This window comes from Peromyscus maniculatus, chromosome 2 (assembly GCF_049852395.1).
Source record: "Peromyscus maniculatus bairdii isolate BWxNUB_F1_BW_parent chromosome 2, HU_Pman_BW_mat_3.1, whole genome shotgun sequence".
Taxonomy (NCBI): domain Eukaryota; kingdom Metazoa; phylum Chordata; class Mammalia; order Rodentia; family Cricetidae; genus Peromyscus; species Peromyscus maniculatus.
In genome coordinates this window covers 115,570,576-115,584,567 of record NC_134853.1, presented here as the reverse complement: position 1 = coordinate 115,584,567, position 13,992 = coordinate 115,570,576, and the positions used below count along the sequence as shown (strand labels likewise).

General features: G+C 42.5%; 1 protein-coding gene across 2 annotated transcripts in view; it reads right to left on the bottom strand.

The window, feature by feature from the left end:
* Positions 1-13,992, bottom strand: part of Tek (TEK receptor tyrosine kinase) — a 114,589-nt gene that overhangs the window by 13,239 nt on the left and 87,358 nt on the right. The window contains exons 13-18 of one of the 2 annotated variants that reach the window (XM_006974017.4): positions 11,797-12,096; positions 9,366-9,520; positions 7,757-7,967; positions 5,838-5,948; positions 3,325-3,515; positions 2,671-2,784 (exon numbers count right to left, since the gene is read on the bottom strand). In XM_006974017.4, the coding sequence (XP_006974079.1) occupies positions 2,671-2,784; positions 3,325-3,515; positions 5,838-5,948; positions 7,757-7,967; positions 9,366-9,520; positions 11,797-12,096 (1,082 nt within the window). The remainder of the gene's footprint in view (positions 1-2,670; positions 2,785-3,324; positions 3,516-5,837; positions 5,949-7,756; positions 7,968-9,365; positions 9,521-11,796; positions 12,097-13,992) is intronic. The other variant, XM_006974018.4, reaches the window with a different exon arrangement.

Below are 13,992 nucleotides of genomic sequence, written 5' to 3'. Positions count from 1 at the left end.
TGTTACTGCCACATACTTTACTCCACTTTTGAGAGACAGAATCTAGTCCTGCCTGCTCTACCCCAGCAGCATCCCTCCCTCCTGAGCTCTGAGAGAAATCTTTGCCCTTTATGAGATGTCAAGCCAAGAAGTACTATCGCTGAGGATTTAAGAAAGGCATCCAAATGGAATTTCAGGCCATGAATCTAAACATCACCCAATGCGTACCCTCTCAAGCCCTCACCTGAGACTGCAAACTACAAATGCCAGAGTGAGGCAAGGAAGAGGATTCTGGGAACCAGTGTGAGGAACTGGGGAGCAGGACAATGTGGGCAAGTGTCAGCTCTCCCCATCTGCTGTGGGATGTCCTGTATGCTGTAAATATATGTTGCTATGCTTGATTGATAAATAAAATGCTGATTGGCCAGTAGCCAGGCAGGAAGTATAGGCAGGACTAGCAGAGAGGAGAACTGGGGGAACAGGAAGGTGGAGTCAGAGAGACGCTGTGAGCCACCGCCATGACAAGCGAGATGTAACATACTGGTAAGCCATGAGCCACGTGGCAACTTATAGACTAATAGATAGGGTTAATTTGAGATATAGGAACTAGATAGCAAGAAGCCTGAGCCATTAGGCCAAACAGTTTAAATAATATAAGTGTCTGTGTGTTTACTTTATGTGTGGGCTGAGGGACTGCTGGGGCTTGGCGGGAGCTGGAGAGAAACTCTCCAGCTACACCTGTCTTTAAGGAGAAACATTGCACTAGATGGGGCAACATCTGATGGGACCAGGAAAGTGCTGGTCCAGAAGCCCGTCCTCAGGGAGCTGAAGCAAGACAAAAGGGCCATGTGGGGACAAGGAAGGCTCCACTTTACATGCTCCTCAAAAACAGGAGTAGAAGATTTAAAATGACATCTGGACTTGTAACTATGTAGATGTAGGAATAATGAGCAATGGAGCCACTGATAAGAAAAGTGAGTCGAAGTGACTACGTGGGGCTGCTTTCCTTTTTAGAAAGGATTGAGTATTTTCTCTTCTGTCAGTAACTGAAACAAGTATTATGAAGAGGAAGGGAAGCGTGCTTGAGGCTAATGCAGAGCCCTGAGACTTGTTAAGAGGCCAGAGGCACAGACTCAAAAAGACCCTCTCAGGACAAGTGGAGACGTCTCAGGAAAGCGAGTCCTAGAGATGGTCAGCAGAGCTGGGAGAGGTAGAACCAAGCCACCAGGGAAGACTTGCAGGTATGGTGGCTGAGGCAGAGCTTGCCCCTGACCTACCTATGCGTGTGCTGCCCACCTAGGGAATGTGTCATCAGTGTGATGGGTGTTCAGGGACATGGCATTCAGGGCCTTGTTATTCCTGAGTGGGCAACAAAGGTGAATCAATCTGATTTCTCTCTGCATGGAATACTGCATGGTTCCATTCTATTCTTATCTTGTAGTTGAATGTAAAATCTTGTTTGGTAGAGTGAGCATCACTAGGAAAGAGTGGTTTAATTAGCTTTGATTTAGGCTGAGTGGCTGTATCTTTTACTGAGAGGGCAATCATAGCAAGGCCTTTGCAAGTTACACACTTCTCTAGGGGGCCTTCTTGTGACAGTGAACTTCCCTCATGGGTTCCTAGGTTTTGTTTCCCAGCCCTGTTTGCTGTTCAGACTTGGGGACTGGAAGCTCATCAGGCCTAGACTGGATTCAGACAGAACATCCTGACCACTAGGCTTGAACATTCAATTGCATGGCTACACATGATGAAGCCTCTTTATTTGCAAAGAGACCATGATGCGGGGATTGGCAGGAAGGAGGGGATAAAGGCTTCTTCTGTCACTTATTTCAAAGTACCCTCAAGATATATGAGTAACCTCTATCAGCTTCCTCTGAGACACATGACATGACTGGTGATCAATAAATTATCATGATGGATGAGGGATTTTAAAAAATTGAAAGGCAGACATCAAGCACCATAGTAGGAAATCTCTAGGCTCCTTGTAACTTATTTCCCCACAGTAGCCTTTCAGTGAGTAATGAACGCCCAGCCACTGCTTGCAACAAATTGCCAGATAAAGACTAACCAACGCCAGGACTTTACACAGGCCACAAAGCTTCAGGTAAAGTGTTGGCAGTGAATACAGCCAGTTGTTACGCCCCCAGCTTAGCTGTATCCTCAGGTCCAGCCCACCCAGAACCACTCTGAGCTGACTACAAGGCTCAACCAAATAAACAGTAGGGGTCACCTCCAAGGAGGGCAATTTTCTGCCCTGTCCAATAAAACTTACAAGAAACAAAGCCCTAGGCACCTGACTTTCTTTCTCAGAGTGCCCACACTGTACTCCAGGGTGTATCTTTTACTTGTACACAATTAAAGATGTAACCTTTTCTCTCCTTCTCTTCCATTTCCTTTCTCCAACACCTTCACCCTAACACTCCAGACACCACCCATCTCTTTAATGAGCTGTCGTTGAGTTCTCTTCTTGGGTCCACTTTGAGGTTATTTTATCAACAAGACCAAGAACTTCCTAAGGGGACTGACTGCATATGTCCCCAGTGACAACACTCTCATGTTAGGAACCCAAATCTAAAGGAATGCTGACTGGGCCACACAATATCCGTGAAGACACTGACAGATAGATGCATCAGTCACCCCGAGCAATGGCACTCTAGGGGGACAGGGAGACCCTCTGTGTTTGGAACTTACCATCGTCTTTTTCACATATACTTCTTGACCTCGTGACAATCCAAAATCTGCAATTTTGGCTATATAGTTCTCACCAACTAAAATGTTTCTGGCAGCCAGGTCCCTGTGGATAAACTAAAATTTCCAAGAGTCATGTATCTTCAGTATAATACTTGGTCTTGTCATCATTTTGTTAGCAGAAAGTTCTGGGGCAAGAACTTAGAGAAATACAGAAGAAATAACGCCACAAAAAAAGGCCTTTAACAGAGCTTCAGATTCTGGGCCCCTTAAAGCACCTTTCCACAGCTCACAGACAGCAGATTTGTCAAGGGACTCCTCACATCTTGTGAGAATCATTTCAGGGTGGGAGGAAGTACAGGGCCTTTCCACGGCAATGGAGTGCCTCTGCTATTGGGAATAATTTAGAGGCAAACCTCAGTATGATAGGGTCAGGGCATCTCACTAAATACATGGTTTTAAACTTTCTAGGGATATACCCTGTCAGTATTGGGAATTGAATTCTTTCTGTACAGATGGAAAGTATCAGTTTCTTAACTCAGAGAGACCGAGAAGGAACCTAAGGAGAAAGGATAATGGAAAACTATCTAAAAGCATGAGAGCCCTCCAGAGAGAACCCTACAGAAAGGGGTCCAAAGCAAGGTTCTCAGAACAAACCTGTTTTTGGCTCAAGTAGTCCATCCCTCGGGCCACATCTGCAGCGAAATGAAGGAGCTGCTGGGAGGAGAGTGTGGAAGCCGTGCTGTTGGCGATGGCAAAAGCAGGGTCTGTCTCTAGCACTCGGCTCTTACGCAGGAAGTCCAGCAGGTTTCCGTGAGGGGCATACTCAATAGCTAGGTACAAGTAACCTGCAGGGAAGGGATGAGAGTCATCTGATGCTGACTGAACAGCTGTGGAATCTTCAAGACATGATATGGTATTGAGGATTGGCTTACAAACTCCATTCTGATTGAAAGAGACATGTCTAGTAATGATGTTAGGAACAGGAGGGAGATGAGGGAGACTGCCCCACAGCTGTCTAAGGGACCAGCCCCAAATTCACAGTCTTTCTTGCCCTCTCCTCTGTTGATACAAACGTGAACTTACTTGCTATTCCTGAAATGCTTCCATCAACTCCTTAATGCTAGGACAAGGAACTCAAAGCATCTTCCTCCACAGGACACCTTTGTCAGAGTGCAGTTAACTTCATTCAGCGTTCATCAAGAAGCTAACATAGGCCAGCGATGTCATTCTGGTCTGTCTCCAGCCACAGTGGACCAATGGCGAATTGCCCAGAGAGGAAGGAGCCACCCCACGTGACTTTGCCTCTCTTCGCCCTAAAACCACACTAAGTAACTGAGTACTCCTTAGGCAACTGCCTGGCAGGGATCTAGTTTTTCAAGTTATATTTTGCTTAAAGACAGAAAACTTGAACTTTAGGGGAATAAAATAAAACAATAGAGCTCCTAGAGAAAGTCTGTCTTGTTGTATTGGTTTTATCCTAGTTTTTTTTTTTTTTTTTGTTTGTTTGTTTACTTGTTGTTAAAAAGCAGTAGTAAAAAAAAACAGGAATTTTCTTGATTTTGAAGGATGTTTGTGTACACATGCATGCATGTCCAAACCATCATTTTAAAATGTCAAATGCATTTGAACTTAGATATTTTTAAGAAATTGAAATGCTTATCACCCCACCTTCAGAAATTGAAAAAAAGAAAAAAGAAAAATCTTCCCACACTAAACCCAATTATATCGTAAGGAAAGGGAAATCTAAGATCTGGCATGAATGTGCTTTCTCGCTTTCTCAAAATACAAGCAATTATGTGATAATGTGATAAAAAACAAAGTTTTAAGACACATTTTCAGTTGCTGTCTGGCTTTTTAAAAAAATCTTATATGTATGTATGTGTGTATGCTTGAGTGCATGTATGTACACCATATGTGAGTAGGTATTCATGGAGACCAGCAGAGGGCGTCAGAATCCCTCTGGAACTGGAGTTACAGGAGGTTGTGAGCTGCCACGTGGGCATGGGAACCAAACCCAAGCCTTCTGCAAGAGCAGCAAGTGCTCTTAATCACTGAGCCATCTCTCCAGCCCTGGACTTCTTTTTTTCCTTGAATGTACTGCTGTCCCACACCAACTATTGTTTCCAGGAAATAACTCAAAGGCAAATGTCATTACTTAATAATTTAATATAAGGGATGAGATCTGGCTTTCAGAATTATACCCTAATTGGATCATAGGATGATGTATTACTTAAAACACCCATATTTTTAGCTTAATAAATCGAGGAAATAGAAGTCATCTCTTTTGATTGTTGATGTTTTTTTTTGCTGAGAAAGTCAACAAAAGGTTGTCCAGTTTATAAATAAGTACAGCATGGAGCCCTTCTGTTTTAATGAAGCAAACTTTTCCATGAGGCATTTTGTGGAGGCATAGACTGGGAACTAGAAACCCATGAAGCATGAATGCAGAGGTAAACCCATAAAAGACTTTTTACTGTGACCTCCTTCACACCTTGTTACACACAGCACAGTAGCAAACATTTGAATCATTTTAGTTCCTAGGTATAAAACTATGGGAACACCAAACAGTTGTAAAGCTACAATGTAACTGAAATACAAATGCTTTGGCTAAAACTAGCACTGTCATATATGAACTTAATGTCATGATTTAACCTAAGCATTATCTATGCTTTCACATTACAGTGTGTTACTGGTGTCAGTGCCTTCAAAATTCAGAACACCAATTCCTTGGTGTAGGAAGAGTTAGCCTGGGTTACAGAGTGAGTTCCATGCCAACCTGGGCTATGGTGAGGCTCAAAGCCAAAAAATTCAATTCAGAGGAACCAAAACCCCCACTTTTTCTAATGGTAAAGGCTTCCTGCACTTCTATAGTAATGATAGGACTTTTTTTAATCCCTTTGTTAGTAAGATAAGGGCGAGAAGAAGTCCTGGATATCTTGACCATTAAGAGATAACCCATATCAGATACCTAATGATCTAGCCTCAGCACCACCCTCCACAAAGATAATTAACTTCAGCCCAGCCAATAAATGGTACCAGATAGACATGCAGCTGGGAACTGTAGCTTTGAAATAAGTAATGTTCTCAAGATTATTATCTTTCCTCCTTTTGTTACAGAACGTTCCTGTTTTATCTTTTAAAATCTGCCAGGGGTGGGAGCATCTTACCTCGGTGTTCACATGCTCCCAAGAGATTGATGATGTTTGGGTGGTGTCCGAGTTTACAAAGAACCTCCAGTTCTCCGGCGAAGTCCCTGTGATCATCTTTGGAGGCATATTCTGGAAAGAAAGCCAAGGGTTGTGATGTTGCTTCATTACACCTTTCCAAAGCGATCTGCCTTGTCTTGGACCCTAAGACTGCTGAAGCAATTAGTCATTTGGAAAAGTCTACTGCCTAAAGCAGTGTTTCTCAGCCTCACCAGAGAGGACTGGTCTGCTAAGTGTTACTGGAAGCTGCTTCGAGCATTGGAGGATGTACAGTGACATCCCCGACCTTCACTTGCTAGATACCAGCACTCCAACCAAAAATATATCTACAAACTAACCCATGCCCCCTCCCAAGCCAAATCAGGCCCAGATGAGAACGTCCAAGGACATAGTCTGGGAGTTGCTGCAGAATCAGGAAATTGAGCTGCAGTTTTTCTACTCTTTTGTCCTGTCTCTTCAGTGGCATTTTGGTGAGAAGGAGAACTATCAGGTTTGGACAAGAGAGAAAACTGTTGGTTGATGCTCAAATTGACTGGTCAGTATTAAGTAAAGGTCAGGATGCTGTTGTTGGTTTTTGAAAAGAAGCATGATTGGGAGACGGGTGCTGGTGGATGTATGTATACTAGAACAGGCTTAGAGAGTGTTCCAACTGATCAGAGTCAGGGCCATCTGTAATATGGATGCACTGGACACCCAGGCCCAATGCCCGATTCCTATCACAGGACCTTCACTGTAGCTTTGGTCCTGAGAGTCAATGCCTTGGGATTTCTTAAAATTTAGTGCGTTGTTCAGTGACTGCCCTAGAATGTATTATTCCACCTGTGGAAATTTTCTGCCATGGCACACAGTTAAATGGCTTTACATTCATAGTACATGAAATTGAGAACCAGGTTCAGGTGAGATCCCAACAAAAGCCGATTTCATAAGTCTCTGCTCCAAATCCTTTTCTCCTTACTGTTTTCAGTGTTCCCTAAACGTTCTGTGATAAAAGTAGAACAGAAAGGCGATTTCTGGCCATTAAGCAAGTTTTTTTTTTTTTGTTTGTGTTTATTCTTAAAATATCACTGCTCATGCCTATACTCTGGAGATAGGATTGCGCTGAATTTTAGGTTAGTTACAAAGTGAATTCCAGGTCAGTCTGGAATACACAATGAGACCCTGCCTTAAAGAAGAGAGAGAGAGAGAGAGAGAGAGAGAGAGAGAGAGAGAGAGAGAGAGAGAGAGAGAGAAAGGGGGTGGGGGAATGAAAAGAAAGAGACCCATGGACGAGAGAAAGTATCTCTAAGATTAGATAACATTTTGATTTAGTTCCTGGAGTCATAATCCTACCATGACATGTAGCAGATTGAAAGTCAGTTCTCACTATTCAGTTGTACAGTCAAAAAGCATGAAAACCCACAAAATCAGCCTCACATGGAAACATAGATGCAAATTCTCTGACCTGGTCCAGACTTACTAAACCAAAAGCTGAGAACACACAAGGGTGATGGGGGTGGGGGCAGGACATGGGTCTGTTTTCGAGCAAGTCTTCTTGGTGATTCTGATACACCCTCAATTTTAAGAATGAGCCTTATGAGAAACAATGACACCTCCACCAAATGAGGAGTAAATGGCAAAACACCAACATTCCCAAGTCCCCAGGAACCAACATATTGGTGTTTGAGTGGCTCCCGCTTCTGTCCTTCACATCCAAATCCTGATGCTATCTACCACAGGCTTCACCTTCAAGGAAACAACACTGTCATCTGCACACACACACACAGCCACATCTGATACGAGGGCAACTTCTGGTTTGATGTATATATGGCCACAAAGGGAAGATTTCAACAGGAAATGACTGTTTCCTATCCCCAGAGAAAGGCTGTCTTCCAACCGCTGACCTTTCATCCTCTTGATGGCAGCATCCATCCGTAACCCATCCTTCTTGATGCGTGCCTTCAGAACCTGGCCAAAGTTGCCCTCTCCAATCACATCTTGAAACTTGATGTCATTCCAGTCAAGCACAGGATAAATTGTGGGATCCGGATTGTTTTTGGCCTTCCTGTTTAGGGCCAGGGTTCCTGAGTTGAACTGCACAGCTGGTTCTTCTCTCTGGAAAAATATATATTTTCTTGTCATTTTTGTTTTCAGGACATTTGTTATCCTGAGGTGCATCGTATCTTCTGGCTTGTATCTACACGGGTGGCAAATAAATCCTGGATCTAACTCTAGAACGGGAATGCAATGGGTTTCGTCTTATGAGCCCAGGCTGACGAAACGGCTACCTATAGTGCTGTGTGTGCAGCAGCTTGTCCATCAGCAGTGTCTGCAAAGCTGAGGAAGGAGAGGCAACAGCCTGAGTGACATGTTTGCATCCCACTCTGCTGTGCAGAGATCAGTTTGTAGTTCTAGTGGAGAAGGAACTCGTGGCAGTCCCAGGGCATGCCTTAATAAGGCCCTTCCCAATGTCATCTTGGGCCCGGTCTCTCCTTGCTACTATCCCATGCTCTCTCATCCTCAAGTTTGAATTCTAGAGCCTACCATAACCCAGAATGACTGGTGCTTATAGCTAAACCCAGCACAGCCCTTGTTCTCCTGGATTCAAGTGGCAACTAGCAGTCTCTTGGCAGATCACTGATACCATGAAAAGCTTCAAAGTGCCCCCACACTTTGAATATATATATTCAATATATCACCACACTCCCCCATCCTTTCCAGTAATAGCATGAGTTGAACCAGCTCTGGCATAGAATCAGACAATGAACTCCCTCTGTCCTCCATGGAAGAGAATCTTGAGGACTCAGACACAAGAGTTAGATTTCATCAGAAGCACAGCATTGTGTTCAGTGTTTCATATACAAAATCAACCGCATTGGGCACAGATTTATTCCACAGACCTTGAAGCTATAAACTTCAGAAATGCCCAGGACTTTAGTATCCCAAAAGGACTGCTGGTCAAGTGCAATGTCATGTGGCACAAATGCCGACCACAGATTGTTTGTAGGGGGGTGGGGGGGGGAGGAAGCATATGCATACATAACTCTCACACATAGGAGTGGGTGATAGGATTGAGGAAGAGATGAGGAATAGGAAATGGAAACTAAGAATGGGAAAATGTGTGGAAAATCATTTAATGCCACACATAATTAGGAAATGAACTATTATGTTGTGGTCTGGTTTTCCTCCTGTCCTTTATCAAAAAATGTTTAATTCATTCTACTGAAATACACTGTCAGGCAATTGACTTATCACATTTCGGGGAGGAATCCTGTTTTAGTCTTAGCCCTCTGTGTAATTATTAAGTGTATCTTTTTCACTTGCAAATCTCATCTGGTTTGGATAAGAAATTTCATAGTCTTGCTATTTGCCTCCCATTGTATAATGAACGAAAAGAATGAAACGTGCCTATAGTTTCATTCTTAGGGCCATTTGCTGGTCTACACCTTCAAAGCAAAGATCTCCCTCTATGTAGCCCTGTGCTTATTAGCTAGTAAAAAGATGAGACCATACCACGTTCTGGAAGGCCTGAGCCATTCTTCTTTGGACATTTGCTCTCTTCAGTTGCAACATAATCAGAAAGGCCAGCAGCACCGTGAGGCAGGTCATTCCAGCTGACCCAAGGATGGCTATGAGCAGCATCTTCCCTCCTCCAAAGTCTGCAGAGACTGTGAGAGAAACAGAGGTGAGGCAGCTGAATTAGTTCAGGTGGATGATGGACCAACACTATCTTGTGGGAAAGATTCAGTGTAATGGGAACACCACCCAGCCCTGCCACCTGCTTCCTATGGTGTGCTCAGTTATTTCTAAACTCAGTAGGAGTGAGTCTAACTCACAGGGTTGCTGCGAGATCTCCAGGACTGACAAATGTGCTTTCAAAATGGCTATTTGTTGATGTCATTTGTTAAACTTTACTTCCAAGTAGGGGCCCATGTGGATGAACACTATTTAGTTGTTTAACTTTTAGTGAATTGTAGCTCAGTTTCTCTAGAAACTCTTTAATGTCCCGATGCCAACAGCATAGAGCCCGTAGGACATGTTGTCTTGTTCTGTATTTTCCCTTATTTCAAAGAGTGGGTGGAGAAAACCTGGTGATTATTGAAAGCAGAAGTTGGGAAAGAACAAGAAGGTAAAAATTAAAGCTTTATATTCAGGACTTATGTCAAAATAATCCATTTAAGATTGTTTTAAATCTTTGTACATCTTTCCTTTATATCCCAATGAGATTAAATTTGGTATGTTTTAATTAATCACTACACGGATTATGATCACACTTCTTTTTTGTGGTTTTGTTTTGGTTTTGAGACATGGTTTCTCTGTGTAGCTCTGGCTGCCCTGGAACCTGCTTTGTAGACCAGGCTGGCCTCAAACTCCTGGAGATCTGCTTGCCTCTGCCTCCCAAGTGCTGGGATTAAAGGCGTGCACTACCACTATCCATGATTCCACTTCTTAAAAGTACTCTATATGTATCTATCTTTCCTTCTATGTATTGTATGGGGCGTTTACCCACCAACACCACAGTTTCCCAGAGTTTTATTGAGTGCGAGCAGCAGGAAATATTAACTAAAAGGATTTAGAGTGTAGAGATAAACGGATAGAAAATACAGGATAGCCTCAAGAGGGCCTGGAACCTATTCCAAGGAGCCCCGACTATCTCTGCCCCAGGGTATTTATAGAAGTACCAAGGAGTGGAGCAAAAGACTTCCCCCCAGCACAGCCAAGTGCAGACCATCTCAGACAACTGCACTCTGGCCTGTGGTCCAATCATCCTCTCTATGCAGACCTGCTGGGTACCTGAAAATGGGCTCCCACAGTATTGATCATAGAAACATCGAGTGGTGAGGGGGTTTGTTTTGTGTCTTGGTTTAACATTTTCACATTGTATTCTTATACATAGCTTGCTCTAGACCTTTGTATATCTTTGCCAAACTATAATACTTATAAAAATGAGCACTGATAAAGAGTACAATTGAAGAACCACATTTTCTATCCATAATTTGGCAGATGTATCATTTCTTGGATATTTCAAAAAAATATTTAAGAATCATCAGCATACAGAAAGACATCCCCCAGCAATCAGTGAATATGTAGCTTCTTTTATTGTATTTTAAAACCACATGTGACCCTGACCACAGAGTTAAGAACTATAATATCTTCTGTAAAAGTAAACTGTAGCCCAAATTATAAATGTATACCATTGCCTTTCTCTATGACAACTCTGACTACATTCCTCTGCACATACAGGTCAGTAAAGAGTGCCACATGGCACCATTTGCAGAGAAGAGAAGTCTGTCTTCATGCTGTGGCTACATTGATGTTGGGCCCCAGAACATGCAATTATATTCAACAGGTTTTACCAGTTGCAAACAGTGGCCATAGTGCACTTGGCATTATGGGAGGGCCTCAAGCCATCTCAGAGAGCTACAGTCCAAATAGTTTAGTTAGCTTGCATTTAGTACCTACAACTATTTTAGATTTAGATTAGACAAAAAAAAGAGAAGAAAACTCAGAATAGCATAATGTCATTGAAAACCAAAGAAGAATCCATCTCAAGAAAAAATGAATAGCAGGGAACCCTTCTTACTGAAGTAGCTACACAGCTGCTTCCCATAAGCAAACTCTGCATACCTCTTTCTCCACAAAATTGAAATTTATATTTTTCACATTTTCTTAGACTGTTGGATGGGATATGCTTTGAGATTAATTAATTCTAAGTTTATTAAGAATAATAATATTCTTATTATTATTAGAGAGGAGAGAGGAGAGAAGAGAGAAAATGGATCACTAGAGATCCTTCTCAAGACATTTTATTTTAAGGATCATATAGTGATGATAAAGCTTATTAGAATAAATGAATGATGACAGACATTTGGAGCAAACATCTCAAGATAGAATTCTCTGATGCTATCTAAAAGTACCAATGGGATATCAGTCTACTACCAACCTTGGGACTGTGGAAGCGTCATCAGTTCATGAGAAAAGGCTGGGTTGCTTGAGCCTATGTTATTCTCAGCAAAAATATCCACCTGGTATGTAGTCTCTGGCTCTAGGCCCTTGAGCTGGTACTGAGTGATGGTGACATTCTTGATCTTCACGTCAATGTGCTGGTCTTCATTTTTGCCCTGAACCTTATAGCGGATGATAATGGAGGAAATCGAATAACCATCCACTATTGTCCAAGAAACCATGGCTGTTGAGTCAGTGATGTTGGAGATCCTGATGTTTTCTGGTTGAGGAGGAAGAACTGGAAATTTAAAAGAGAATTCACTTAAGACCTACTGCCACCTCTTAGATTAACATGCCTTTGAGAGAGGGCTCATGTCAACTCATTCGCTGTCATTCACTAACATGAACAGAAACAGCACTCCCCCACATGCTGACTCCAGGCCAGAGTGTGACTCCTGTAGATGTGAGAGACTGGCCCAGAGAAGAGAATACAATACATATATCACATGCTTGTCTCTTTACAGGAAACGAAAGCTTGGAGAATTCTGATGCTGGTTGGAATACAAAGACTGAGAGGGCTAACATTTACATGGTGCTTAGAATATGCCATGTACTACTCTAATTATTCCATGTTTTAACTTATTTTCTCTCCCTTGCTGTGAGTACTGAGACACAGAGAGATTTGAGACTCAGTCAAGGTCACCCACTGTTAGGCAGAAGACACAGGATTCAACTCTGGTTGTCTGGCTCCGGATTCCTCTGTCTTGGCTTTGGTGCTATAAAGTTATCTTTACCCCCAAAGACAGTCATAGATAGTAGGCATGTGCTAGCGTATATGTAAGAAAATGTGCTAAGTCCGTATAGACAAGACTCCAGAGATTTGAGGAAAGCAAGATTGCATTTCATTCAGGGACATGGCAGGGTCAGAAAATCATGTTCTGAGGTTCCCAGGACAGAATCACCCTTGAAGTCTCCCTGAGACCCCCTTCATAACAATCATGAACTATGGTAGGCTTTTAAAATTGGTAAACTGTAACTGGCTGACAACATCCTCAGGTGGTGTCCACACAGGGGGAGTATATGGAGATGGACAGAGGGAGTGCAGTGCTTTTATGCACTCCTGAACACAGTACAAGCTCACTAGGTTCTTTCAGAGGATCTCTGCAAATAAGATCCGCTTCTGGACTTGTTCCCTGGAATAGCTTTCAACCCTGTGCACATGGAAACACGTATAAGAATAGACATTGCAGTTTTTGTGTGGTATGAAAAATACAAATCAATAAAGGATAACAGCATAAATGTTAAAAGAAATTGATAAATGGCATGATAAAGTGAAATGGCGGGTTGGAAGCTGCCTCTGTGTGATGTGGTGATGAGAAGAGTCAGGATAAAAGAGAAGAGGTGATTTCAACTTCCTTTCTTCCTTTTAAAATTAACCTCTTTGGACAGTCTTCTGATTTTCTTCATATAGTTTTCATTATTAAGCAATCTCTTCCCTTTTTTATCTTCCTTTTTGCCCTTTGTGCCTCCGTATTTTACTACACTTTTAGTAATATTTGACTTTATCTGATTCTTAAGAGCACTTATGCTTTCATTGTTGTTTCCTCTCTTATATTGATCTAATTTTGTTTATCCAGTTTTCATTATTGGGCAATCTTTCAATTAAAAGTATGTGTGTATGTTTTTGGGGGTGCAGGGGCTGCACGTGACTGTGTGTGCCTATATGTGTGGAGGCCGGAGGGTGACATCTGGTGTCTTCCAAAATCACCCCATACCTTAAGCTTTGAGATGGAGTTACTCACCAGTGAGGTCAAGGGATCCTCCTCTCTCTGCCTCCCCAGAGTTGGGATTACAGATGCAGCCCACCACACACAGGTTTTACTGGATGCTAGGGCTCTGAACTCACATTTTCAGACAAGCACCTGATCAAATGTTCCATCTCTTCCACCCCTAAAAAATGTTTATATCTTTGCTTTCCATGCTTCCTTCATAATTTCATGCTTCCTTTTCTATTCTTCTTTGTCCTTTATTTAACTCTGCTTCTCCACTTTCCCTTTCACTGGCCCTCCCTTTATATCATTCATTAACTATTTCTACATTTATACTAATTTTACATAATTTTGACTACGTAGCACATTCTTGGGGATTTTTGCCACTTTCCATCCTGTGGTAACTGGCAGTCTGTTGGATGGTA